General features: G+C 43.1%; 2 protein-coding genes and 2 non-coding genes across 6 annotated transcripts in view; 2 read left to right on the forward strand and 2 right to left on the reverse strand.

Moving 5' to 3' along the window:
• ERN1 (endoplasmic reticulum to nucleus signaling 1) overlaps positions 1-11,503 on the reverse strand; it is a 77,799-nt gene extending 66,296 nt beyond the window's left edge. For both annotated transcript variants that reach the window (XM_054573026.1, XM_054573025.1), the window contains exon 1: positions 11,300-11,503. In XM_054573026.1, the coding sequence (XP_054429001.1) occupies positions 11,300-11,353 (54 nt within the window). In that variant the 5' untranslated portion in view covers positions 11,354-11,503. The remainder of the gene's footprint in view (positions 1-11,299) is intronic.
• A 10,580-nt stretch (positions 11,504-22,083) lies between these two features.
• On the forward strand, positions 22,084-22,153 carry LOC129070381 (small nucleolar RNA SNORD104). The gene has a single exon (XR_008529122.1). It is a non-coding gene; the product is annotated as a small nucleolar RNA SNORD104 (small nucleolar RNA).
• Positions 22,154-22,363: 210 nt separating this feature from the next.
• On the forward strand, positions 22,364-22,498 carry LOC129070388 (small nucleolar RNA SNORA76). The gene has a single exon (XR_008529128.1). It is a non-coding gene; the product is annotated as a small nucleolar RNA SNORA76 (small nucleolar RNA).
• An 808-nt stretch (positions 22,499-23,306) lies between these two features.
• The window catches only part of TEX2 (testis expressed 2), a 92,791-nt gene continuing 90,837 nt past the window's right edge, over positions 23,307-25,260 (reverse strand). For both annotated transcript variants that reach the window (XM_054573028.1, XM_054573027.1), the window contains exon 12: positions 23,307-24,874. In XM_054573028.1, coding sequence (XP_054429003.1) covers positions 24,752-24,874 — 123 coding nt within the window. In that variant the 3' untranslated portion in view covers positions 23,307-24,751. The remainder of the gene's footprint in view (positions 24,875-25,260) is intronic.

The raw sequence follows: 25,260 nt of genomic DNA on the forward strand, positions 1-25,260 counted from the left end.
AGGAATTGCTCTGTCCCCTGATTCCTGGGGGTTTCTGAGGTTTCCTTGACACAATTTAAGACTTTCTCTTACTGTGTGGTCATTCAAAATTGACAACAGTCACACTTAATATTTCATATTTGCTCAAAATCATACAAGAGCTGTCAAAGCCAGTCCTTGAGCCCTGACAGACGTGGTTCACTTGGCTGGGCATTGTCCGCAAAGAAAAATGTCGCCAGATCAATTCCCAGTCAGGGCACGTGCCTGGGTTGTAGGTTTGGTCCCCGGTCAGGGCCCATTTGAGAGGCCGCCCATCAATGTTTCTCTCTCACATCAATGTTTCTTTCCCTCTCCTTCTCCCTCCCATCCCTTCTTTCCAAAAATAAATAAAACCTTTGTTTTTTAAGAATGCTAACACTTTTTTAAAAAAAGTCTTTAAGAAGACTAGATGAGAGACAAACTGTAATGCGGACCTGAATACTGACCCCCACATTAGGTCACACGATGCCACGTGGAGGCGGGAAGGGCCAGAAGGCTCTCCCCTGGGAAGCGTACAGTCGTCAGGGGAGGCCCCAGCTTTGGCCGGGCCCCACAGGCCTTACTTACTTTCTTTCCACAGAATCTTATCGCCCCACATTCTGTATGTATTTACCATGCTATCTTGTCTGGCTCCTCCAAGTAGATGTCAGTTCCCTGAGGGCGGGAGTCTTTGTTTTGTTCATGTATGTGTCCTAGGCACCTCAAACAGTGCTTGGCATATAATATGCACTCAGTAAAGCTGGCAACTGAATGACTGGATGGATGACCAGAAGGACCCCACAGCGCTCAGGAGCAAGACAGCTGGGAGGCCAAAGCATGGCAGCCCTCCCGTCCTCAACCCCAGGTGAGGACGAAGCAGTCTGCACTAGGCACCTGGCCTAAACAGTGTTCCCAGTTCGGGAAGACATTTAGAAATAGGTCCATGTAAGAGATTTACTGGTTTCATGGCCCTGTTTCACCAATGAGGAAACAGGGGAAATAACTAATTTGCCCGAAGTTTCCCAGCTAGTATTGAACCCCTCACCACTACACTTTTATGGTATTGGTCTAAATACATATGGAAACAAGAGACTGCCTATAATCTACACTTCCAAATAGCTAAAATGACAAACTATGCTGATTATCTGCTCAAGGCGAGCAGAACTGGAGCTGCCACTTGGGATTTCCTTTCAGCATCAAGTTCGGTGAGGAAACACAGCCTGGGTCCCCAATTTTAACCAGCTCTGCTAGGTCAGATGCCTGGCTTCAAAGAGTGACCTTCCAATTCTACTGACTTTTCTCAGCACGGATCCAGCAGAGCTTTAGATTGGACCCGGCCCAGTCAATGCGACGTTCAGCAGTGTTTCCTCTTGTTTCTAAACCAGCTGGTAGGGCTCTCTGAGTAATAGATGAGGTGAGTCTAGTTGCTGAGGTGACTGGCTGGCCCAGTCCCGCCCTGCATGGTACCATCAGGCCTTTCAACCGGGCACTTGCTGCGAAGGTCCTTTGGGTTGTAAGGCTCGTAAATACCCAGATATCTAGTTCCCACCTAGAAAAGGGGAAGGTAAGCCTCACAAACTGTCCCCTCCTACGATTTGCTTCCAACACACACATTCTCACCCTAAGAAGAAAGTTTTCTGTTTACATGCTTCATTCTTGTATCTTAACTATCAAAGTTACTCCTTCCAGAAATTCGTTCCATACCCATACCCCTTGGCTACTTCACTCTGGCTATAGAAGCTTCTCTTAAAATTCAGAGACTAATTTCACCCACAAGGGTGTTGTAGAGGAACCTGGAAAGCAATACAGTTTTGATTCCTTAGTTCCCTTAATATATGGAGAAGGCAACAATAAGTAAGGTAAGTGTCACTTTAAATAATTCCAACTGTCTTATAATTCAGCAACTAAGTGTATTTGAATGTAGCCCAGTTATTAGTTACAGCTGATTTTTAAAAAAAGCAATTGGAATAGTTAGTACCCTCCAAAATGAGCCATCAGTCCAGAATTACTCGCTTTTTAAGCGTTGGATAACATAGCATATTAGAAAAAATATAATCCTAGATTCTCTGTTTCTAGTTCTGCTCCTAACCAGTAGAATGTAGTGATCCCAGTCCTCTATAAAATGAGCCCAAAGCTGTCTCCAGTCTAGTCCTGGCCTCTGTGATATTACAGGGCACAGGCAAACACATTTGCTCTGTCCCAGATTAAGGTACAGGAATTACTTAATGGCTCCAATCTGGCTGCACGTTAGTCACCTGGGGCTTAAAAAAAAATTTTTTTTAAAAGGAAGGATGCTAGCCTCCATTCCTAAAGATTCTGATATCATTCACCTGGGGTGGGGCCTCAGCAGAGGGTTTTTAAAAAGCTCCCAGGTGACTGACTCCAGGTGACTAGTTCAGCCCAAGGCAAGATGCACTGGCTGCCACAAGCCACACATTCCTAGCTGCAGCTGTGGCCCTCTGTGCAGATGTTTCTCTCACTCCTAGAGGCCCCTCAGGAGTCAAGGGCCACTGGCTTTAAGAGAAAAGAGACCTGACATAGTTTGAGCACAGACTCCTCTGACCCAGTTGGAGATCAATGGCAACGTCAGGTTCTGGGGATCTGATGGCACTGTTTATTCAGAAAAATGTATGAAGAAAATTCAGTTCCTGTGACAAACACTCCTGCAGCCTAGACACACAATTATTTCCTCATCAGAAACGGGGCGGGGGTGGTGGGGAGCAGGGGGAATAATCCACTGGAGAAAGGGGTGGTTTTGAATTATAATTATAAATTAGTCTACAAACTACGGAAATCATGTTTAATACATAAGAGGATAACCCTGGCTCAGGGTTCATTTTTTAACAGTGAAACATCATGCTGAGTGAAAAATGAAAGTGACTTGGAATAATCACAAATCATTTATCTCCTGGGGCCTGGTGATGTTAAAATTAACCTCATTACTGACACGAGGAGCCCATCGAGAGGGCGCCACACACTGTGGGTCGTGTCCACCCAGACAGATAGCCTGGAAACCCCTCTCTTTCTGTAGAAACACTGCTGCCCTGGCCGGGTGGCTCACTTGGTTGGAGTACCATCCTGATGCGCCAAGGTGGTGGGGTTGGTCCCTAGTCAGGGCACATACGAGAAGCAACCAATGATGCATGAATAGGTGGGACAACGGATGTTACTCTCTCTCTCTCCCCTCTCCTTCCTCTCTCTCTAAAAATCAATCAATAAAACATTTTTAAAGAAAAGAAACACTACTGATGAGGTCCTATTAAAGAATATAGATTATAGCTACAGCAACATCTTCCTCCCCCCCTCAAAAAAACCCAGCATACCACTTGCCCAATAAAACAGCTCCTTGTTTTATTGGTTTTAACAAGACTCAAAGAGGAATTCCACCAATATTTGCTGAGTGCCCACTGCAGTGAGTATGGCCAACTCACCATGCCAAATGCCACAGAGGACAGGAAGACAAGCATGACAGGGTCTCTGCGTTCTAGGACAAACTAGCAAGGGAAGTGTGACACCCCTGCCCTAGGGCACCTTCCTGGCCTCCTCCTGCCTCCCTCACTAGCCGCTCCGGAGACCCACCTAAGCGGGGTTCTAACCTGGGTTCCTCCACGGTGCTCCAAGGTCACGGTGTCACCTGCTCTCCTGTCATCGCAGACCCTACGCTCCCTGGTGCCAGAACCGCTTGGGAGGTGGGAGCCTCTGCAAAGGCAAACGCCCCGGCTCAGCCTGGTGAACAGAAGGTTTTGCCTTTTCAGGATTCCTTGAGGAATGGGACTGCGCTATGGAGGAGTAGTTTTGGTTAAAGACTTCTAAGACATGAACTCTCAGTTTTGCTATTTCAGAAATACTTCTGGGTGAGCTCTTAGCGATCAACACGCACCTGCTTAGATATTATTAGACCTCAAGTAAAAAAAAAAAAAAAAAAAAAGGAGCTTTAACTGTGAGTTTGGTTTCAGGGTCCCTTAATCTCCACTCTGTGATTGCTGCTGGATTTGGCTCTAGAATTCAGAACAGTCAGTCTCAATGATGGAGAGTCTCAGGTGAAGGCAGCATTTCTGGCTCAAAGCTTCATCCTTCCAACCAAAACAAAGGGTAAGAGGCTACAACTCTTGCGGAAGGAATAATGTTATCTGAGCATTTTCCTGAAGCTTACAAATCTTTCTTCTCTTTCCTGTTCCTCTCTAGATCCCATCTCTCACTGCAGCATGACGGGGTCACCTCCTCAGGGCATGACTGGAGTAGCTGCACTGATTTGTGGAACAAATGCGCCAGAACATAAGCACTGCAGGGACAGCTCTTCAAAGAGAAGCGGGAGGATTAGGTTCAAGGCTCAGCTCTGCCAATGACGCATGACCTTGAACAGGTCCAAGGTTGCATGACCCTCTCTGGCCTCAGCTTCTTCATCTGCTTTGGGGAACAGAGCAGGGCAGTGCTCTGTCAATGTGGGAGGGGAAGACGATGCCTGTGGGAGGCTCACGCCCAACACCACCACCCTTGAAGGGTATACTGTGCTCCCACTGTTACTGACTGCCCTGCAGCCTGTGTGGGGCTGGGGTGGGGAAGATCCTGAGACTCACTGGATTAGACCGGTGAGATCCCTTCCAGCTGTCTCATACACTCTAGTTACCTTTGGAAGCATGTGTACATTTATTCACATACGCTCCCGTTGCTCACAATATTTCTGTAATTTTCTGCAAATTCCCTTCAGAGAATATACCTTTGAATCCCCTGCATGGTAGAAAGCCTTTAGCTGGTTTTTAAAAACAACCAAAAATTTATCCAAGTGTCCTCAGTAAATTGTGCAATCAAGCTGACTAATAATAGCTTTCATCAAAACTTCAGCGTGAGGCACATAAAAGTTATATTCAAGCACAGATCGGAAGGAATTGGGAAATCTTTTAAGTTGTGTAAGGATAATCGGCTTAAGAGTACATATTTTGCATCTTTAGGGCTCATTTTTTGTTTTAAAGTTGAATTATAGAATTGATTAAATAAATTATTCAAATGAAGTACTCAAAAATAAAAAATAAAAACTTTTAAAAAAGACTGAAAGGGATGATTATTTTGAAAGAGACAACATTCCTTAGGATGAATAAGTTTAGGTATGTTTGTGGGAAAAACAAAACAAAACAATAAAAACACCAAAGGCATTATGTTATTGCCAGGTGGCACTTTAATCTTCCTGGGAAGAACAGCTGTATGGACGAGTTGTGTGTTTGAGGAACAGCAGCCTCCAAAGACACAACTAATGCATCAACTCTTGATTTACCAACAGTCTTGAGGCAAAATCGTAAATGGCCCCACAACCAGAATCTTGTCTGTGGGAGGCAGGCTACCCTCAAAACCAAACTCGAAAATTACCCTGAGGTATTTGAAGGTGCTCATGGGAGCCACATCTGCTTCCAAGCTGATGTGAAACCACTGCAGGACCCCAGGGCCCTGCAAACAAGTTACTGAACGAATCAGAGTAAAACATTCTCAGTCACTCTTGGTATATAAGGGGCCATAAGAGGCTGTTATGGTTATCTACATCTTCAAAACCTAAGCGAAACAAAATCTAAATCTTTCATTTTCACTTGACTTAAAATCCATACTGCTAAAAGAAGATAGCTTACTTTATTTTTTAAATGATCTTATTTATTTACTTTTCGAGAAAGGAGAAGAGAGGGAAAGAAACATCTGTGTGAGAAACACCATCTGGCTCTCCAACCAGGAACCTGGCCCGCAGCCAGGCATGCACCCTGACTGGGAATCAAACCAGTGACCTATTGGTTCACAGGCTGGTGTCCAACCCACTGAGCCACACCAGCCAAGGTAAAAACAGCTTACTTTAAAATGGCTATTGTAAACCCAATTTAAGGCAAGCTTTGTTGCTTTTTAAAATATCCAATATTGTGTGGGGGCTTAAGGGGAGGCTGTAAAAGTAAACTCCAGTTCTAGGAATTTATCCCAAGGTGATGATTAAGCACTTAAGATGTGTTCAAGAGTTTAGCAATAAGAAGGTTTATCTCATTGTTTATAGTAATTAAAATTAATAGCAGCCTCAATATCCACCTGGTTGAACAAATGATGGTATATCCATTCAAAAAAGTATTATGCAGCCAGTGAGAATGATGTTGCAGAATTAAATTTATTGACACAGAAAGAAAGATCTGTGATGTGTTCCAGTTTGGGGAAGAAAAATATTACCCATGCAAGAGAAGAAAAGTCTGGAAGTATATATATCAAGATGTTAGTAAATTAGCCACTAGGGAAATGCAAATCAAAACCGTAATGAGTTACCATTTCACACCCACTAAGATAACTATAATCAGAAAGAGATAATAGCAAGTGTTGGTGAGAATGTAGAAACATTAGAACCCTCCTACATTGCAGGTGGGAATTAAATAGTGCAGCTACTGTAGAAAACAGGCAGTTCCTCAAAAAGTTAAATATACAGTTACCATATGACCCAGAAATCTCCGTCCTAGGTGTACACCCAAGAAAAATTAAAATATATGGCCATTCAAAAATTTGTATACAAATATTCATAGTAACACTTCATCATAGCCAAAAAGAAGAAATAACTTGAATGTTCCATCAACTGAAGAATGGATAAACAACACGTGGTGTGACCATATAATGTAGTATTATCAACAATAAAAAGAAACAAAGCATTGATACATGTTACAACCTGGATGAACCTTGAAAACACTAGGCTAAGTGAAAGAAGCCAGTCACAAAAAACCACATGGAGTATGATTCCATTTGTGAAACGTCCACATGATGAAATCTAATAAAGACAAAGTAGTAGTGGTTGCTAGGGGCTGGGAGGTTTGTAAGAAATGGGGAGTGACAGCTAATGTGCATGAAATTTCTTTGAGGAGGATGAACATGTTACAAAGTTGACTGTGGTGATGGTTGCACAATTCTGTGAACTGTACACTATTGAACTGTATACTTTAAATGGCTAAATGATAAGATATGTGAATTATATCTCAATAAAGCTGTTAAAATATTAATAGTGCCCTGGTCACATAGTTCAGTTGGTTAGTGTGTCATCCCAATACATCAAGGTTGCGGGTTCTATCCCTGGTCAGGGCACACACAAGAATCAACAAGTAAGTACATAAATAAGTGGAGAAACAAATCAATGTCTCTGTCTCTGTCTCTGTCTCTGTCTCTGTCTCTCTCTCTCTCTCTTTAAAAATCAGTTTTTAAAAAATGTTAATAGAAGTAATGTTTGGATAGTAGGATTATAGGAAGTTCTGTTTTAATTTAGACTTATGATGCTTTCTAACTTTTCTATAATGAATATGATTATTTTCAAGGATTAAAAACAATCTTCCCATGCTATCGAACAAAAATTTCCCAACGTTATCACTCGGAAAGCACTAAACACATAAAAGATTTTTTAAAAAAGGAAATACACCTCTCCTTCTCATGGAAAAACTGCAAACAATCCATATGACCTCGGCAGGGCGATCACTAGGCAAAGCAAAGCTCACCACCGTGTCACCCTGGGGGCGGTGATGCCTGTCCCCACCCCGGGGCTGGGCAATGGAGGCGCAAATGCTCTGGGAACGGATGACAATTTACTGGAGTGCTACTAAAAGTGATAAACGCTAGGGTGTACTCAGAACATTTTCTAACAGGCTATGGTAAACGTTCTGTGAAAAAAAGATGGAACAAAAATATAAACACAGGTTTTTACACTGTTGTATTTGCTGTGTGCTTGTAAGATAATCAGAAGTGATACAGACTGTCTAAATGTAACTTAAATTTTTTAAAAAAGGGAATGCAAGCAAGGAGCTTATGACTACCTTTTTAAGTTCTACTTTTCCCAATCTGTATTTAGTCTCATTTAAATATCTCTGAGAATGTGTTGCTCTGTGGCAGGCCACCAAACATGGGATATAGGTAAAGATAAAGCTAGAAAAAAACAAAAAACTGCCAACCCCTAGAAAATATATTCAACCAGCATGTTTCTTATTCATGGACTGTGATTCACCGTCCCTGTTGTTTAAGTCAGTATCACATTCTAATCATATTGCTAGGTTACAGGGCCCAAGTTATTTATGCATAATAAAAATGAAATCCATTAAAATGATACATTAGGCTTTTCTCCCCTATATCATCTCTTTAGGGAGAACATTTGCTCATTATAAAACACACATGATATTGAACCAAAAGATTACTTTGGATCCTGAAACCAAAGAGGTTTCCAATGATTCTTCAACCAGAAAAATGGAGGCATGGAGTCTGAATCTGAGACAGGCAAATAATTCTATCCCCCAGGCCCACGCAGGTGGTGCTATTCTGCCCAGACATAAAGAAACCTTTACGTAGCTATATTCTGGAATATGGTCTACCGTTGAACTCGCTCAAGAGGACCTTTCCTACACATTTTCTCCTGTGCTCTTAGAATCTATGCCACTGTGGAAAGCCCAGTGGGCAGGCAAGTTAATTAAATAACACACAAACACGTGCACAACTAGTCTCATCTCGTGCTTAGCAGCCCTGATAACACACAACACTCTCCCCATGACCTCTGTATAAATACTTGCTGTCTCCTATTAGGATAATCCATGCAGGTGATAACTATGAGAATACATGATGAGCGAGGACATTTTGAATTAAGGCTCAGGTCTCAGATGATATTCTCGGTGTGTTTCTATACACACAGGGTCCTCAGTTATCAGTGACATTTTTTATTCTGCTCTGCAACCAAAACACTGTTCTAATCACTATGTTGTACACCTGAAACTAATATAACATTGTATGCCATCTGTAATTGGAAAAAAAATTTATTTAAAAATAGGTGGGAAAATGGAGACAACTGTACTTGAACAATTAAAAAAGTAAAATAAAATAAAACCCATTTATTCCAAGTATATAAAAAATAAAATCAAAATTCTGGCTGAATAAACTAATTATATATTATAACTGAAGAAAGTATTTTGCCTCACAGGCTGCAGAACTCTTTCGTACTTGAGAGGAGCGCCTCAATACGGCAGAATGAGGACTATGTGACGGCGACAGTGTGACACAAACCAACATTAGGTGCGAGATCAGGGTCTGGGAAGGAGGGGAAAACTCCCTGACTAAATAAGCACATTCTGGATTAACACCCTCAACTCCTTAATAACACTGATGTTATTGCATTTTTGATCTGGTAGCATCAAGTTGCAGCCCATGATGAGTCAATGTCTGGCTCAAGCAGACACTCACTGAAAGGAAATCACAGCATTGCCTCTAATACTGTAGTTATTTCATCAATGTAAAAGAAACAGCATCAAAAAATGTTCCTTGCAGACACATAGTATAAAAAAATGAGAGTAAAAAGCACCGGGGTGGCGGGTGGGGTGGGGCAGGTAAGGAGAATACATTCACAACATCTATAATGCGTAAGGCGTCTTCAGGTGTGTTGGTGTTAGCTGCCCCCACTGCATATATAAGCAAACAGAGTCTCAAAGAAGTAAAATAATCTGCCTAAGGACACAGCTAGCAAGTGACCAGTCAGAACTCAGGCTTGTCTAATTTTATAGCCAGCGCATTCTGCACAACATCACTGCTGCCTAGTTTAACCACACACTTTGCAAGGCATTTCATGTAGAGTTTTCAAGTAAGAATTCTCACTATGTTTAGGGATCGAAATTTGTACTGGAAGTGAATTCTGACCTTTTACCTAAAAAAGTAGTTACACGAAAACATAACCTTTTGATAAGGGTCTGGAATATTTTGCCATGAACTCTGAGAAGTTTTTAGATTTCTAAATACAATTTGCAAATATTTACATGAACTGAAACTATATTACCAACTAAAGCTAAATAGTTTGGGGTTTTTTTGGCTGTTTAAGTTATTCAATAAGTAAAACACTAGAATCCAGTGAAAGAACAGCATTGAAACATGTGGCAAAGAAAACCTATACACCTTGGACCTCATCATTCAAAATGGTCAATTTCCATGACATACATATGGTCTTTCTGTTTATGGTCTTACTTGTGATCAGATGTCAGGCAACAGTTAACCAATCCTAGACGTAGCATTGAAGTTCAAAATCTGACCCTAGCTGTGAAAGTGGATTTTATCTTAAATTAGGAGAGAAAATTAACTTATACGAGTTCTATTGTGAAGTGTGCACAAATTTTCTTTAAAAAAAAAAAAAACCCGAATGTGAAAAAGGTAACCTTCTATATTATTCCAGCTGTTTCCAAATCCTTATTCCAGCTGTTATTCCAAGAGCATGGAGCATTATTTATCTAAAGTGCCTAATCTCCAATGAATTCATACTGTAGCACTCAGGTACATATGTCAATTTTCCACCAGGACACCTGGTACATGATATCCATATTAAAGAGTACACAGTGGAGGTCATTAAACAGAACCTGCACCAATGTGCCGTACCCACATCCTGAACGATAAGTTGTTTTTTTTTTTTTAAACCACTTGCTACTTTAGGTTCTTCCAACCAGAAGAAAAAAACAAAACAAAACCCAATTCTGTCCACAAAATGTCCTCCCAGCCATGGTGCCCAAATCCACAGCCAGAGTGAAAGGTCTTAAATAGTTAAGTAAATGTAAACCATGAGCTTCTCTTAAAAAATGAAAAATAATTTTTAAAAAAAGATGAGAGAAGTTTCGAACAGCCCCACAGTGTTCTCACAGAATGAGGCAGTCTTTTATTTAAAGTTTTGAAGCGGCTTCACCGCTGTCCCATATGGGGTCTTAAAAGAGTCCAATTCCCACAGCTTACCTTGCTTAACTAAGTCTCGGTGCACACAATACCAAAAAACTTGCAAGACAGGTAAGCAGGATCAAGCTCTTGGGTAAAACTGCTTACTCTCTCCTGATTGCATTCGTTCCCCAAAGTTCTCTCATTAAAAGTTCCAACCAGGATGGTAAACGCAAGACATTCCCTAGCCCCTCGATAACAGGGCTCTTTCAGTCCTTCCTCCACGGCCACCGCCAGGCAGAGCCCTTGCCCACCTATGTAGAGGAGTCCGGCAGGTGGCCATCTGGAGACCCCGAGGTGCCGCCAGGGCGACACAAAGTTGCGCACAAGGCCGGCCCCAAGAGGCGCTGCCCGTGACAGTCGCGCTGGCCAGCGAGGCCCTTAGGGTGGCGTGCGTCTCGGCAGGGCCGGCCGCGGCCGTCACTCCGGCCAGCCAGGAGGCGTTCGCTCCCCGCAGGGCGCCTCCACCTACGCCCGGCGGGAGCCTCAGCCGGGACGCACGGGGCCTCAAGACGCCGTCGCTGAGCTCCCGGTTGGAACCCGGAGGGCCCAGAGATGTCCCTCCACCCCACGATCCTCGGTCACTCACCCTGGGGCCGGACAGCAGAAACGCCAGCAGCAGTAGCAGCAGCCGGGCCGGCATGGCGAGAACTCTGTCACGGCTCCGGGCCCGGCCAGCGGGCTCTGGGGGGGCGGTGCGGACGGGCGGAGGACGGGAGGGGGTGGGGGCCGCGACGACAGCGCGGCGGTGGCCAGACTTCAGTGAACGCAGAACAGACTAGGCGGTGGCGGCACCCCCATTCCTGACCCTTTAAGCGCCGGCTGCGGGCTCTTCTTCCGGTCGGGGCGGGGCCGAGGGCGGGGCCAGCCTAGGGGTGGGCCAAGACTGGGCAGGGGCGGATCCGGGGCGGGGCTATCGTGGGAGGTTGGGACCAGGGGCGGGGCCTAGGGTCGGGCGGGTGTCTGGCTGGCCCAGGTCCGACGACCGCCACCGCTGGACAGAACCAGGCCTAGGCATACGGCGTCTAGGGGCTCCGAGCGATCGAGTCTAGGAGCTTACCTGAGTGCGGAGGAAGGCCGATAGCCCTGCCACAGAGGCGTCCCCAGAAGGTCCCACTAACCCCTCCGAGAGACCCACTGCTTCTCATTTGGTCAGGGGAAAGGACAGGAGACTGGCGGCGCCGGCTGCCCAGAGCCCCTGCTCGTCTTCCCGCCGTGGTGGAATCATCGGCGACCTCCGGAACGAGGGACAGCAGCTCACAGAGGATTCTAGCAAACACAGCCCTTCTGCCCTGCGCTCGGCAGTCGCCTAGTCTACAGCCCTGGGGTCTTCCAGCTGTGAATCAGCTAGTCCAAAGGCCCCTTCATAATTTCCCCACCCCTCAGGAATTCCCCTCAAAGTATGTCCAACAGCCATCAGTTCCTTTTGAAACAAACGACGGCCAAATCATTTGCCAAAAATTATAAACAAAAAAGGAAACCATTTCGGCTGCTGGTGTCATGGATTTTATGTGGCATTTGTTTATGTGACCTCCTCTTGGGTTGACATGTGTCACAACTCATTGGAAGGAGTGGGTGTGCTGAGGTCTCAAACAAGGTCTATTTGAGGATTATGGGCTATTAAAGAGCCCAGCAGCAATGTGGTCACTGGGTCCCATGCTGCCCTCTAGTTAGATGGAAGAAAGGACAGAGGTTATATTGTTTGTAATGAGTAAACTAAGATTGAGAGCACAACACTAATAGATCATAGGAGGAAAAAAGCTGGGGGGAGGGGATAGCAACTTCTCTAAAGCTTCCCGGCCCACTCATAATACAATGCAAGATTTTTCAGGGGTTGGGGAAAGGAGTAAGCAATGCTAGAGAAAATAGCAAGGAAGTAGTTGGGGGGACTGACCCAGTATCTGGTCTGTGTGGACTGTGGAGCAATCCTATCCAACTGTAACACAGAAATGTTTGTAGTAAGCCAAAATCCTGTAAACAGAGTTCCCTATTCCCAACCCCCTACGCTAGGTCACAAAGGACTAATCTCTTCCCACCAACGCTGGAGAACCCAACACAGCAGCTTAAGAGCAGTGTGAATATTGGCAACTGTGAAAGTGGTAGACACATGTCGAAAAGTGTTAGCTGCATGTCTGCAAACAGAGAGGTTTAGAATTGGTGGAGAGGTGGGTTAAAACAGAGGCTGCATCTCTCACGAGCAGTGCGGCCAGGTGCCCAGGGAGGAGCCCTTAATGATTACCTGTCCAGCTTGCAAGCTGACAACAGGATCTGTAAGACCACGTGAGTTGGAAGGGAAGCTTGACTGGAAATCACCACTTTCACATCCCTTCTCCAGACCTTTTTCTCAAACAGAGTAAGTCTAGGAGAGGAACCATCTGTGCCAAAACTGTGGCAGCCCTTTGACAGGGCAAAATGTCACTGTGACCTTGTAAGCACCAGCGGATGAAATACAAAGGGTAATGCTTACCTAGATCTGACTCATAAATCAGTTTTAAAGATCCAATAAATTAAAAAAAAATCCATTCCAAGGAGCCTGGGTCAGGTAGGTATATTTATCTCGTACTCAGCCAGACCAAACCCCCAGAACTTAACCGCTCTGTTGTATGTTCTCAGAATTTCTTATGCATCAGTTAGGTTGCTCTTACATTTAATCAGTTGACATGTTTTATGCAGTTCACTTGACTGGTAACTCATACAGATAAGCTTTGGTTTGATTTATGGCAGAATTGCCCACAGCCAGGCATTGCTTAGACAGGTTTTTTTTTGTGTGTTTTTTTTTTTGCTTATGATAAAGTAAAAACTGGCCTTACTGATAAATACAAACAGAAATGAAAATATTTTGTAGAGTGCCATATAAAAGACTTTTCTGGAAGTTGCATTAAATAGCAACCTCTAAGCAAGGCAAAAATCATGGTATTAGTGTAAAGATAAACCCTCTTTTTGCACCAAGGTAAAAAGTAAATAAAAATATAAACATATATATCAGCAGGACCTAAATAATATATCTGGACCATGAGTAGTGGAAGAAGTGTAATTAAAATCTCATTTTCATTTCACTCTGAAACAGTGGTTCCCAAATTTGAAGAGCTTTTAAAAAGCTGATTTCTAACACCTTTTCATGCCCTCTTCCCCTACTGATTCAGAATCTCCAGGGATGGAGTCCAAAGATTTTGTGTTTTCTAGTGTCCACTAGGTGACTAAGGGCACGCAAAATCCTGGGATCCAGCTTACTCGTAAGGTACAGTATTAATCCCTATGGCCAAGACAGCCCTTTATTTATTTTAGCAAATGTCGCCCCCTAGTGGAGCAAATTATGACCAAGTCTTTAAGAGAGTTTATGCTTCATTTCTGTTTAAAACCCCTCAAAATTTAATTTTAAAAAGATTATGAGGTTGCTTTGCAGATAGCTATTTAGTGAGAGAGTAGCTACATTTGAAAGAAAAATATGGTAAAACCAAAAAGGGAGGTCGTGGTTGAAAGCTCCAGTAACTTCTGAAAGGAACAGTGTCTATCAGAATAAGTTGATTCTGACTTATTTTTAGTGATCCTGGTGCTGTTGCTGAGCTTTCAGACAGATTTGAACTTACAGCACATGTGGAGTAATTATGGGAAAAATAAAACGATGGTGCAGGAGTGTCTGGTAGCAGGCTAACTTTCTATCTCTTTTGTGTCCTGAAGTTTAAGGGAAATTGAAGAAAAATCGCTGTTGCTATGAGCAGTTTGGTTCCTAGGTAAATAGGACTTTGACTCTTCCTGTTCTAGGATGATTGGATTTGAAAATGTTGTGACAGTCATTCTGAAGAACTTCTCTTTGCCATAGAATCTAACCTACTACACACTTTCTTGTATCACAATAGTGAGTTTCCTATTACTGCAGTTAATATTTATTGGCTGCTTGCTATTGTTTGGAAATGTACAAAAACACATGCTTTACATACAGGATCATCTTCCTTTATCTGCACAGCAGTTCTCTGAGGTGGGTGTTACCAGCCCCATTTTCCAGATGCCACATTGAAATCTTAAAAGGTAAATAGCGGGGAGGGTGACACACAGCTAGTAAGAGGCACAATCTGGATTAGAGCCCAGCTACCTACATGACTTCAGAGCTTGTCCAGGCCACCTTAGATGCTAGAATGTGGTCCACCATTAGCTGGCTATTATTCTTGCGCGTCCTGCAGCATTATGACAAGGTAAAATTATGTGGCAAGTATAGTTAGGCAGTAGCACAGATTGGTGTGTCCCTGGAATACTAAAGACAAGCAGAACATTGTACACATACATGGTGACAGGGGACACTGTCTCAAAGGACATGTAAGTCTCCCGATCTTATCTGGGGTTTGTGCAAAAGAATGTAAGAAACAGAGCAGATATCTGGGAGAGAATAGTGAGCTTTCCCCAGGCTTTCTGCCCGGGGGGTAGTTCAGTCCAATTCTGATTATTTGTTCCTTGCCTCTGAGATGCTCTGTTTCACACCCATTTGTGCCAAGTCTGTGTCACCATGGTGCCCATAGTGTCGCCAGTATATTAATATTCTCAAAGGCCCAAAGCAGCACCATTGTGGAAACTGCCCTCTCCGAGTGCCTCCACTTCCTCACTGGCCAGTCCCTCCTCACCCCCTGGGGTCTGGCTTATTGCCACAGAACTCTCTGGAAACAGGTCAAGCAGTTCATAAAAATTCTTCCTCCTGTAAAATCCCAGTGGCCATGCTTCACCTTTTTTTCCATAGGCCTCTCTTCATTACAGGTGTGTTAACTGTTCCTTTTTCTTGAACTTTTCCACCTTGAATATTACCATTTTCTGGATCTTTTTCCTTCATCTAGACTGTGTTGTTTTTCTTTTTTTATTGTTATGTTTGACTTCTCTTTAATTTGCAATTTTTTTAAATTATTGTTCAGTTACGGTTGTCTCACCTTCTTCCCGTTGCTCTCCCCTGCCCCGCCCTGCCGACTGAGTTTTTCAGGACTTAATATGTATACCTTATCCACGTTTCTCAAGGTTTAATATGTTTACCTTACCCATTCTATTTCCTTTTCACCTAGGAGAGTTCAGTCATAGACATAACCAAATTTTAGAGCAGAATGGAACTTTAGCTATAATTTAATCAGCTTCATTTTGGAGATGAATTCATCTTTGACCTCTACATGGATGACTACCACTCATTCATTCATTCATTTTTTTTTCTTGTTTGGTATCCTCACTCAAGAATATCCATTTATTTATTTATTTATTTATTTATTTATTTATTTTATTTAGAGAAAGAGGAAGGGAAAGAGAAAAGGGGAGAGAAACATTGATGGGGGAGAGAAACATTGATGTGAGAGAGAAACATTAATCCATTACCTACTGTACGTACACAGCCTGGGGATCAGATCCGCAACCTAGGTATGTGCACTGACCGGGAACTGAACCTTCAACCCTTCAGCTACTGGACAACACTCCCACCAACTGAGCCCTATCAGCCAGGGTTGGCCATTCATTCATTCTTTTAACTAATATCACTAAGGGCTTCTGAGTACAAAGGATTCGTACCATGAAGGAGCATCATAAGAGTTTGCAAGGTGGGAAAGCTAATAGGACATGCACAGAAATAACCAGCATACAAGGCTGGCTGTGAAGTATGAGAAGGCAGGAATAAACTCAGAAATAGAACTATGTCTGGTGGAAGGAAGGGGGCTGGAAAGATAGAGCAGAGAGGGCTTCATGGAAGAAGTGGCATCTGTGCTGAACCTTTTGCCAGATTTGACAGGGGAAAGGCTACCCTAGGGGGAGATGAAGAGAGGTGGGGAAAGGAAAGCACTGTGCAGGAGCCCAAGCTGACGCATCCCTGCGCGTGTGCTTGGCTTCTACCCGAAGGAGCAGTGGGAGACTTGGTAAGCAGGCAGGATGGGCCCATGTTGGGGGGGCGGGGCCGGCACTAAAAGTTAGGCTGTGCTTTCCCTAGTAGGCAGCAGTGAGACAGGACTGAAGTTGTGTGTTCCCGGGGCAGAGTTAGGGGAGAAGGCAGGCGTCTGAGAGACTTGTTAGGAGACTGTTCATCTAGAGCAAGAGGAAGGAGGGGACAAGAGAGATACAAGAGACCTTGCCGAGGCAGAATGGCAAGCACTTGACTGGTGCAGTTACACAAAGAAGGACTGAGAAGGAATTCAACAATAGTTTGTCAGATGTTTACCACGTCAAAGCACTGCTGTCATTCCAGGACCACAGAGCGAGTACACAGGAACGGGGGCCAGCTCTGCAAGAGTGGCAGGTATGCTTACATGGTGGGGACAGACCTGTTGTCTGTCCCCTGGTGAGCACCTACCCAGGCTGGCCCAATCATGTTTCTCTAATGTGATAGCCACCCAGTGATGGCCCCAAACAATACTTTCTCTCCCTCTATGCACATGCAGCTCTACCCATCAAAAGGTAGAGCTTATTTCTCCTCCCTTCAATCTGGACTGGGGCTGGGACTGGCTTTGACCAGGAGTGATATTCCAGGACATCCCAGTATGGGTTTAGGAGGCCTGGCAGCTTCCATTTCCTTCGTTTTAGAATACTAACTCTTGGATGCTCGTTCTTGGAAGCCAGCTGCCATTAATGCAGAAGCCCAAGCCACATGGAGAACGGAGTTGCTCTAATCAACACCTGCAGCTGAGCTCCCAGCTGTGTGACCTCTGGTTGAGCCATCTTGAATGTTCTAGCCCAGTCAAGCCTCTAAGTGACCTCAGCTGATACACAGCCGAAGAACCTCTCAGCTGCATCCAGTTAACTCACAGTTCATCCTGGGAGAGATAATAAAATGGCTGTTGTTTTAAATCTCTGAGTTAGAGTGGTTTGTTATGCAGTAACGGGAAGCCACAAAACAGCTACCCACCTGGCCACCTTTACTCGACCCATGGGTAGGCTCATACCCAATCTGACTCCGACTAGAACCATGAAAAGAGACGCGTTCCCTTTCTAGCAGCGAAGTCACGTGTGAGGCCCAGCAGCTGCCTCCATCCTGTAAAGAAAGCCAATTCCAAAGAAGGAAGATGACAGACAGAAGCATGGATGCAGTCAGGGAGCCCTGGGCAGGCTTGAGCTCTGATTCTAAATGGCACGAGACCAGGCAGCTCACCTCTTTTCCTCCTATTTAACCAAACCCCCTACACACTGAGCTAGTTTGAGTTGGGTTCCCAGCACTTAAATCAATAGACCCTGACGGAATCAGTGGATCACCATTTCTAAGGGCACCAAATCGGCAATATCTGGACTACCCCTGGCCTATGGCTAATACCACATTATACACACCATAGTGGCAAACATGTAAAGTCTGACAATATCAGCAGTCGGTGAGGGTATAGGCCAATATGGGAGTGCAAATTAGAGCATCCATTTTGGAAAATAATTTGCTAGTATCTAGAAAGTTGGAAATGTGCCTACCCTACACAGCAATTGTGCTTCTATGTTCATACCCCACAGATACTTGTACACATGCAAGAATATTCAAAGCAGCTTTGTAATAGTAAAAACTGGAAGCTATTTTAAACATCTAATACAAAGAGCTGCGTAAAACGCAGAATAATTGTGTACTGAAATGCTACATAGCAGTGAACCTGGTTGCATTACAACAATTACTGGTTGCATTACATACAATAACATGAATGTCACCAATATTAACAATAAAAAGGACAGGTCACGGAAGAATATTATACAATACATTGTATTTCTATAAAGCTCAAAATCAAACAAAACTAAATATATGAATATATGAAGGAAAATCTAAAAAGAAAAGCAAAACAAGACAAACTAAAAATTCAAGATAGTGGTTTTCCCTGAGTGAGGGAGACAGAATCCGGAGTGAGAAGTTAGCTTCAAAGTTATTGATGATGTTGTTTTTCTTAAACTAAGTGGTGAGTGTATGAATATTCAATTAATTGTCTCCAAACCACACATATACTTTATATGTAGTCTTGTATGCAGAGATAATTCATAGTAAAATTTTAAAATAAATTTTTAAAAGGCAAATATTATCACATTCGGCTAAACACTATAAGCCAGCCATATGCCTAACACAAAGGACTGTATTACCCAAAATAACACAGAAAGGTTAAAATAAGGGGATGAACAAAGTCGTATCAGACATAGACAAACACACACACACACACACACAAGTAGCAATGCTAATACAATGTAAGATAAATTAGAACTCAAGGCAAAAACTGTAATAGCTTACTGTGTTATTTTATACATAAATATATGTAATCCACAATGGACATATTATCAGCCACAAACCATAATGAGATAAACAGCAAAGCCTCAAAATACACAAAGCAAGTAGTAAAAATAGACAAGGAAAATGACTGACGCATAATTTTATTTTATTAAATGTTATTTATTTATTTTTAGATAGGAGAAGGGAGGGAGAAAGAAAGGGAGAGAAACAGCAATGTGTGGTTGTTTCTTGCGCACCCCCAACTGGGGACCTGCCCTACAACCCAGGCATGTGCCTTGACTGGGAATCAAACCAGCAACCCTTTGGTTCACAGACCAGCGCTCAATATACTGAGCCACACTAGCCATGGCTAATTTTATTTTTTTATTTTTAAATTTCACAGTAAAATTAAATCTTTTGGGTGAACAGTTCTATGAGTTTTGACAAAAGTCCTGTAACCACCACCACATTCAAGATACAGAACCTTCCAAAATGCCTTCATACTGTATTTTTGTGGTCAGATAACCCTCACGCCACCAATCCCTGGAAACTCTTTGATCTGTTCTCCATCGTTATAGATTTGTCTTTTCTAGAATGCTATATAAATGGAAACATCTTGAGTCTGGCTCCTTTCACTCAGCATAATGCCTTTGAGATTCTTTCCAGTGTTGCATGTATCAGTAGTTCATTCTGTTATTGTTGAGTAGCATTCAATTGTGTGGATGTACCACAATTGCTTACCATACATTCACCCAGTAAAGGGCTTTTGGGTTGTTTCAGTTTGGGAGGAATTATGAATAATGCTGTTATAAACATACATGGACCGGATTTTGGGTGAACATAAATTTTCATTTCTCTTGGACAAAAACCTAAGGATAGCTAGGGATATGTATGTAAGAAAGTTTCTCTGACTTCTTTTCCTAAATGGTTGTACTGTTTTGTGTTCCCAAATAGTAATGGAGCAAAGTTCTCACTGCTTTGCATCCTCACTAGCATCTGATATTTGAAGCACAATCTTAGTACATCAGCAGTCAATGACAGTGCATACAATCACAAGTGAGTATAAAAATACAGAGATATGGACAATATAATTACAACACAGCTAAGGCTGGGTTAATAATAAATATTCCATGTCAATATTTGCACACGATAGTGAAAACATTTTCATTTCAAGAATTTGTGGAAATAAAAAATATAGATCATATTTTAGGCCACAGAAAACTTTAATATATTTACCAATATAGAAACTGTGCCACAATGTAATAAATGTTAAAATTAATAACAAAAGTTTAAATAGCAATAAAAATAATCAGAGATATTACAAAACACTTGCCAAAATAATTATTATTTTGAATCAGAAAGGAATTTTTAAATATGTTAAAACTATGTAAAAAGTAATAAAAATAAAGCTCCATTCAACTACAAACCTGAAGGTTGAAATATTTTCATCATTACAAAAAATAAAAATTCCTTATTAAGAGCAAAAATGGAAAATCAAGATGGCAGAGGAGTGAATGGAAGTCACACTGACTCCTCCCAGGACCATCCTGGAATTACAACTAAATTGTGGAGAAATCACCTGGAACAAACAACCGAACAATAGCGAGAGAGGAGCCTTGTAACCTCAGAGACAGAAGGATCGGCTTTAGCACAATCTAACTGAATTGGAGTCCACTAGAAATATTACCAAGTTGGCAGAGGCAACTAGAACTAACTTTGGACTACAAGAGTTTATGCCGCTGCACTCCCTATTTGCCAATGCTCTTCTTAGTGATCTAGAGAGTGGCCACCTTCTACAACAAACCACTGCAGCTCTCCAAGCCAACAAATTTGCACAGCCTCTACTTGGGAGGAAAAACGAAATGGAAAAACAAAGGAAAGAAAGAAGAGAACTTTGGAAACAGGAACAAAATAAAATGCTCGAAACAGAGACTGCTCTTAAAAAGGCAAAATTGTTGTGCACACAACGTTAAGATGAGTATGAAAAAGCAAAATCTTCCATGTTTTGTGCATAAGAAAAGCATCAATGTGCAAGTGCTGGATTAGTAAAAAATCTCAACAAGCAGCTGGAAACACAGCAAAAGCTAGAAGAGGAGGCTCTTCAAAAAATAGAAGCAGCAAATGAATTCTATGAAGTTTGTGTGATAAATGTTGAAGAAAGACGAAATGACCTAGAAAATATTAAAAGAGAAATTTTAGCACGCACACACAAAAAAGCAAATATGAAAAGAATTCCCAAGTAAAACTTGGACTGGAAATGAAGATAGCCAGAAATTTTGACTGTTCACTGTTCCTTTTCCCTGTAAATCAAGCTCTTAAAGGATAGGGTCATATTCCTATTATCCACTGGCGAACAGTGCTGGCTCCTCACAGTATGGGCTCAATACGTAGCACTTTCAGCTTTCCCAAAGTTCGTCCTTCTCTCCTTTGGGCTCCACGGTAGGCTGCTATTTTAGCATTATTAAAGTATTGCAATTAAATAAATTTTCCACATCACACCTGTCCTTTAAAAAGAAATACTTGTTTACCACTCAGAATGTGCCAGGCGATTGCCATTACTTAATCACTACAACTTTCTTTTTTATATAATTTTTCAGAAATTGAGGCTCAGAAAGGTTAGGTGCTCAAGATCAGAAAGTGAATTCATCACCCGGTCAGGATTTGGCTGCACACAGTTCTATTTCACACACAAGGTCTTTCTACCGGAAGAGTTTACTCTGAATTCAGAGGCAAGGTTAGTTTGTCACTTTTGTATCCTCAGCTCTTAGCCTAGTTCCTGGCACAGAATCTCATACAAACTAGGTATTACTTGCGTCCTGTTGTTTGTAAAGTTTTCTTTTATGGGCCGTAGAGAGATGTGCTAAATTACAATCCCGCGACCGAGATGTGGAAAGAAACCCGGAAGAATTAGGACACTCCGTGACTCTGTCTTTCTCTGCCTCCCATCTCTATGGTTGGCTTGTAACCACTCTATATTTTGGAGGACTCAGCGAGCACGGCCAATCCTTGGGCCATATTCCAGGCACGTGGCTGGAAGCTTGACTTGCTATTGGTAATCGTGGTAAAGGCCCGCCCAACCCGCTCCTTTAAGTAGAAGCCGCGAGCCTTTCTCCCCCTTTCGGCGGCTGTGAAGCTGGGGAAGTGAGGTGCTCTATAGTGTGGGTTGTGGCAGGTCGGCTCCAGTGCGAGGCGGGTGGTCAACGGTGATGACTTTTAAATCAAAGCACGTGTTAGACTGCTGACAAGGGTGATGCGAACTGGAATCTGAGCTTGGCCACCGTGGCGGCGAGGAGGGAACGGGCCAACAGGCCTACTTCCGCTTACCTACCGCTTTTGTTCTTGTAGATCCCGGCCGGACCGAGCACAGCGCATCTCGTCCTCCCAGACCTTGGATCCCCAATAAACGGTTTGATTCCAGCGCTAGTGTCCCTCAATAAACGGTTTGACCCCAACGCTGGTGTCCGTGTTTCTTACCGTGACGCGCTGCCTTTGAACTCCCGCTGCGCCTGCGCGTGGCGCCGGGGGTCAGGCTGCAGCGCCAGAGCAGATGCTCGCGCATAACTGGGGCCGACTGTTCCCCCACCTTGGCGGCCTTTTTAACCGCGAGCGACACTGCGGCACTGCGCTGCTCGGGGCGGGCTTTCCAGAGGCTGTGACGACCCAGCGCTTAAGCTAAGGCTGAAATGCTGCAGGGAGATTTGGGGGTGGGGGGGTTCTGTAGGATCTGCTACCTACTCGTGCCTGCCCAGTCAGTCCTGGCTCATCTTTCCTAGATTGGTGAGCCATGCAGCTTCAGTTAACCGCGGAGTGGATGGCGGTGGAGAAGACAGGCTGTGGCCTTAAGCACTTTAAGGGCGTGGTGGTGTGCTTGACAGGAACTTAATCTGGCCAAGGTGTAGCTCCGACCTTCTTACAAACACTACCAGTTACGGCCAACTGTGTGTTTGGATACACGTGTCAAGTGAAGGGGCTAAAGTGTTGGGCAAATAAATGTATCCCAGTTTACAACAGGGTAGTTGTGGAGGTGAGATTTTATGCATTACTGGACACTATAGCAAGCTAAATAACTGCACAATCCTTTGTAATCACATTCTAGGCGATGACCTGGGTTTAGATTTAATGTGCATCACTTCTGAGTACAAGGAAGCACAAATGCTGTGTAAACTGCTTTGAAAACTGGAGGGGACCCCAAGGAACACGACCAGTGGACAATACAATTCAGGATTGCCTACCCCCCCCCCCCCCCAGATTAAATGTGGACTGAGAACAGCATCCAGCTCGTGTCCAGGTGTGAAGGGAGTACCTGGAATCCTTGAGAGTGCGGGCCCAGTGATCACCAGGAAAACAAGCTGCTGTTCTAGCTGAGGGACCCACTGCTGACTGTCATTATCTAAACAGGATTCGATAGAAATAACTGAGATGCTTTTAGCTAGTATTTGACATGAGATATTTATTTTGTGAAACAATGCAAGCGATTGTAAATCCCCATATACTAATTTAAGTGCAATAGGGTACAGTCGTGTAATCTCTTTACACAGTAGTGCATCTAGTCCTTTGCTTTTAGTTATTGCACAAGACCGGTGAACAAGACATGCGGACTGGCTGGCAAACTGGCCTACACAATGAAAAACTAGAACAGCACACCGACTGGAATGGTCAAATTTAAGTCAAACGGTTTAATGGTGCAATTAAAGTCATCAAATAAGGGAAATAAGGGTTCAATGTTTTTCAATATATTAATTTCAAAAGTCACGTTCAGGCAAGGTGCTGTTTAAAAAAACCACTATTAGCTTAATACACATGTAAATATCAAAAGTTACTCAAGGTAATTTTGATGTTGAATGCAGCTTTAAACAAATTTTAATGTACTTCTCAAAGCAAATTATACAATGAGGCAGGGCCTCCACACTTGTAAACGAGACATTCTGACACAAATGCACAAATTAAAGTTGGCAACATTGAAGGAGTATCATTGAGATATGTAGTGTTTAATGTTGAGCAAACTTTTGGTCTTGATCTCACAATCAGAGCTGTTCTGTTTGGGCCATCAGAAAACATCCCGAACCAATTAGATGAACAAAGCCTGTAGAAAACCTGTATAAAGGTTCCTGGAACACACGAAAGGTGATCTGGTCATGTGGTATTTGACATTTTCACATATGCTCATGTCAGGAAATCATTTGGGATTAGAACCAGGTGATGTACCTCATTGATAAAAGGTTTGGGATGGTTTGAGCTCATGGCTTTGCCTAATGTTCACAGAAATCTCACCGTCCACACCCCAGCTGATAGTGTGTTAGTGTATGTTCTATGGCTACTTGCTTCCAAAATGCACAATTTAATACAAAGAAAAGTTGCTATGCGTATCCTGTTATCACCAATGAAATCATTCACAAAATTCCATTCCCCACCCTCCGCATGTTAACTGTTGACATTCAGAACGTGGAGGGCTGCACCATATACAAACTAGGAGTGAGAAAATGTTCCATTTGTGCTCTGGCTGCCTGAGAAAAAGCTTTGGAGTTGAGGCAAGGGGAAGGAAGCCTTCCAGTTGTAGCTTTGCTCTTAATGTGCTCTTTTGCTGCCACAAAAACTGGTAGACTTAAAAAACCATGGTATGAGTCACATAACCTCTGGATCTACGGTGGTGATTCTTCTAATCTCCTTTGAGTCAAAGCTTTGCAGTAGGCAATCCAGACACCGGTTGCTGGGCACGTGGAATGACACCTCACAGTGGAATGGGCACTGGCAGGCAGAGGGCAGAAGCTGTGGCACGAGGAAAGGCCTGTGCTACAGCACAGATGGCAGCCAAGAACCCCACACCTGGAGCGAGATCTCATAATACTGGCAACGTCAGGCCTTCACCCATCACAGCTGATCGGCGACCTCCATAAGCGGGTCTTTCAGGAGGCAGGAAGTGGAGCGAGGGTCCATGGCTGAGTGCATTATAGGGATATAGACATCATCCATGTTTGGCATGACAAAAACTTTCTGTAGGGAGAAAGAACAGCCATGTGGGAAAATGCTTTTGTTTTCTCAGGCTGTCATCCTCCCTTCTCTGATAATTTAGGTTTTAGACAAGTTTTTAAAATAAAGGTGAAACAACATCCTACACGTACCAAATTAATTCTACCATATTTAGAGTTGAGCAATCACATCAGTGCATAAACACAAGAACCCAAAAAAAGTCAGCCCTGGAGGCAGAAGCAACCTTTCATTTTGTGTGCATGTAATAAAACTATTCATAAATTGACAAATGGACTCAATGTTATTTTGAAAGAATCGACTTAAGCTGTTCATATTTCTAAATTACTATATCCAGAAGACAGAGTCCATGTGAATTTATCCATTTAAATCTAGCAACAAAATGTACAATT

Source organism: Pteronotus mesoamericanus, unplaced genomic scaffold (assembly GCF_021234165.1).
Source record: "Pteronotus mesoamericanus isolate MK-2021 breed Mesoamerican mustached bat unplaced genomic scaffold, CSHL_Meso_final contig_246, whole genome shotgun sequence".
NCBI lineage: Eukaryota > Metazoa > Chordata > Mammalia > Chiroptera > Mormoopidae > Pteronotus > Pteronotus mesoamericanus.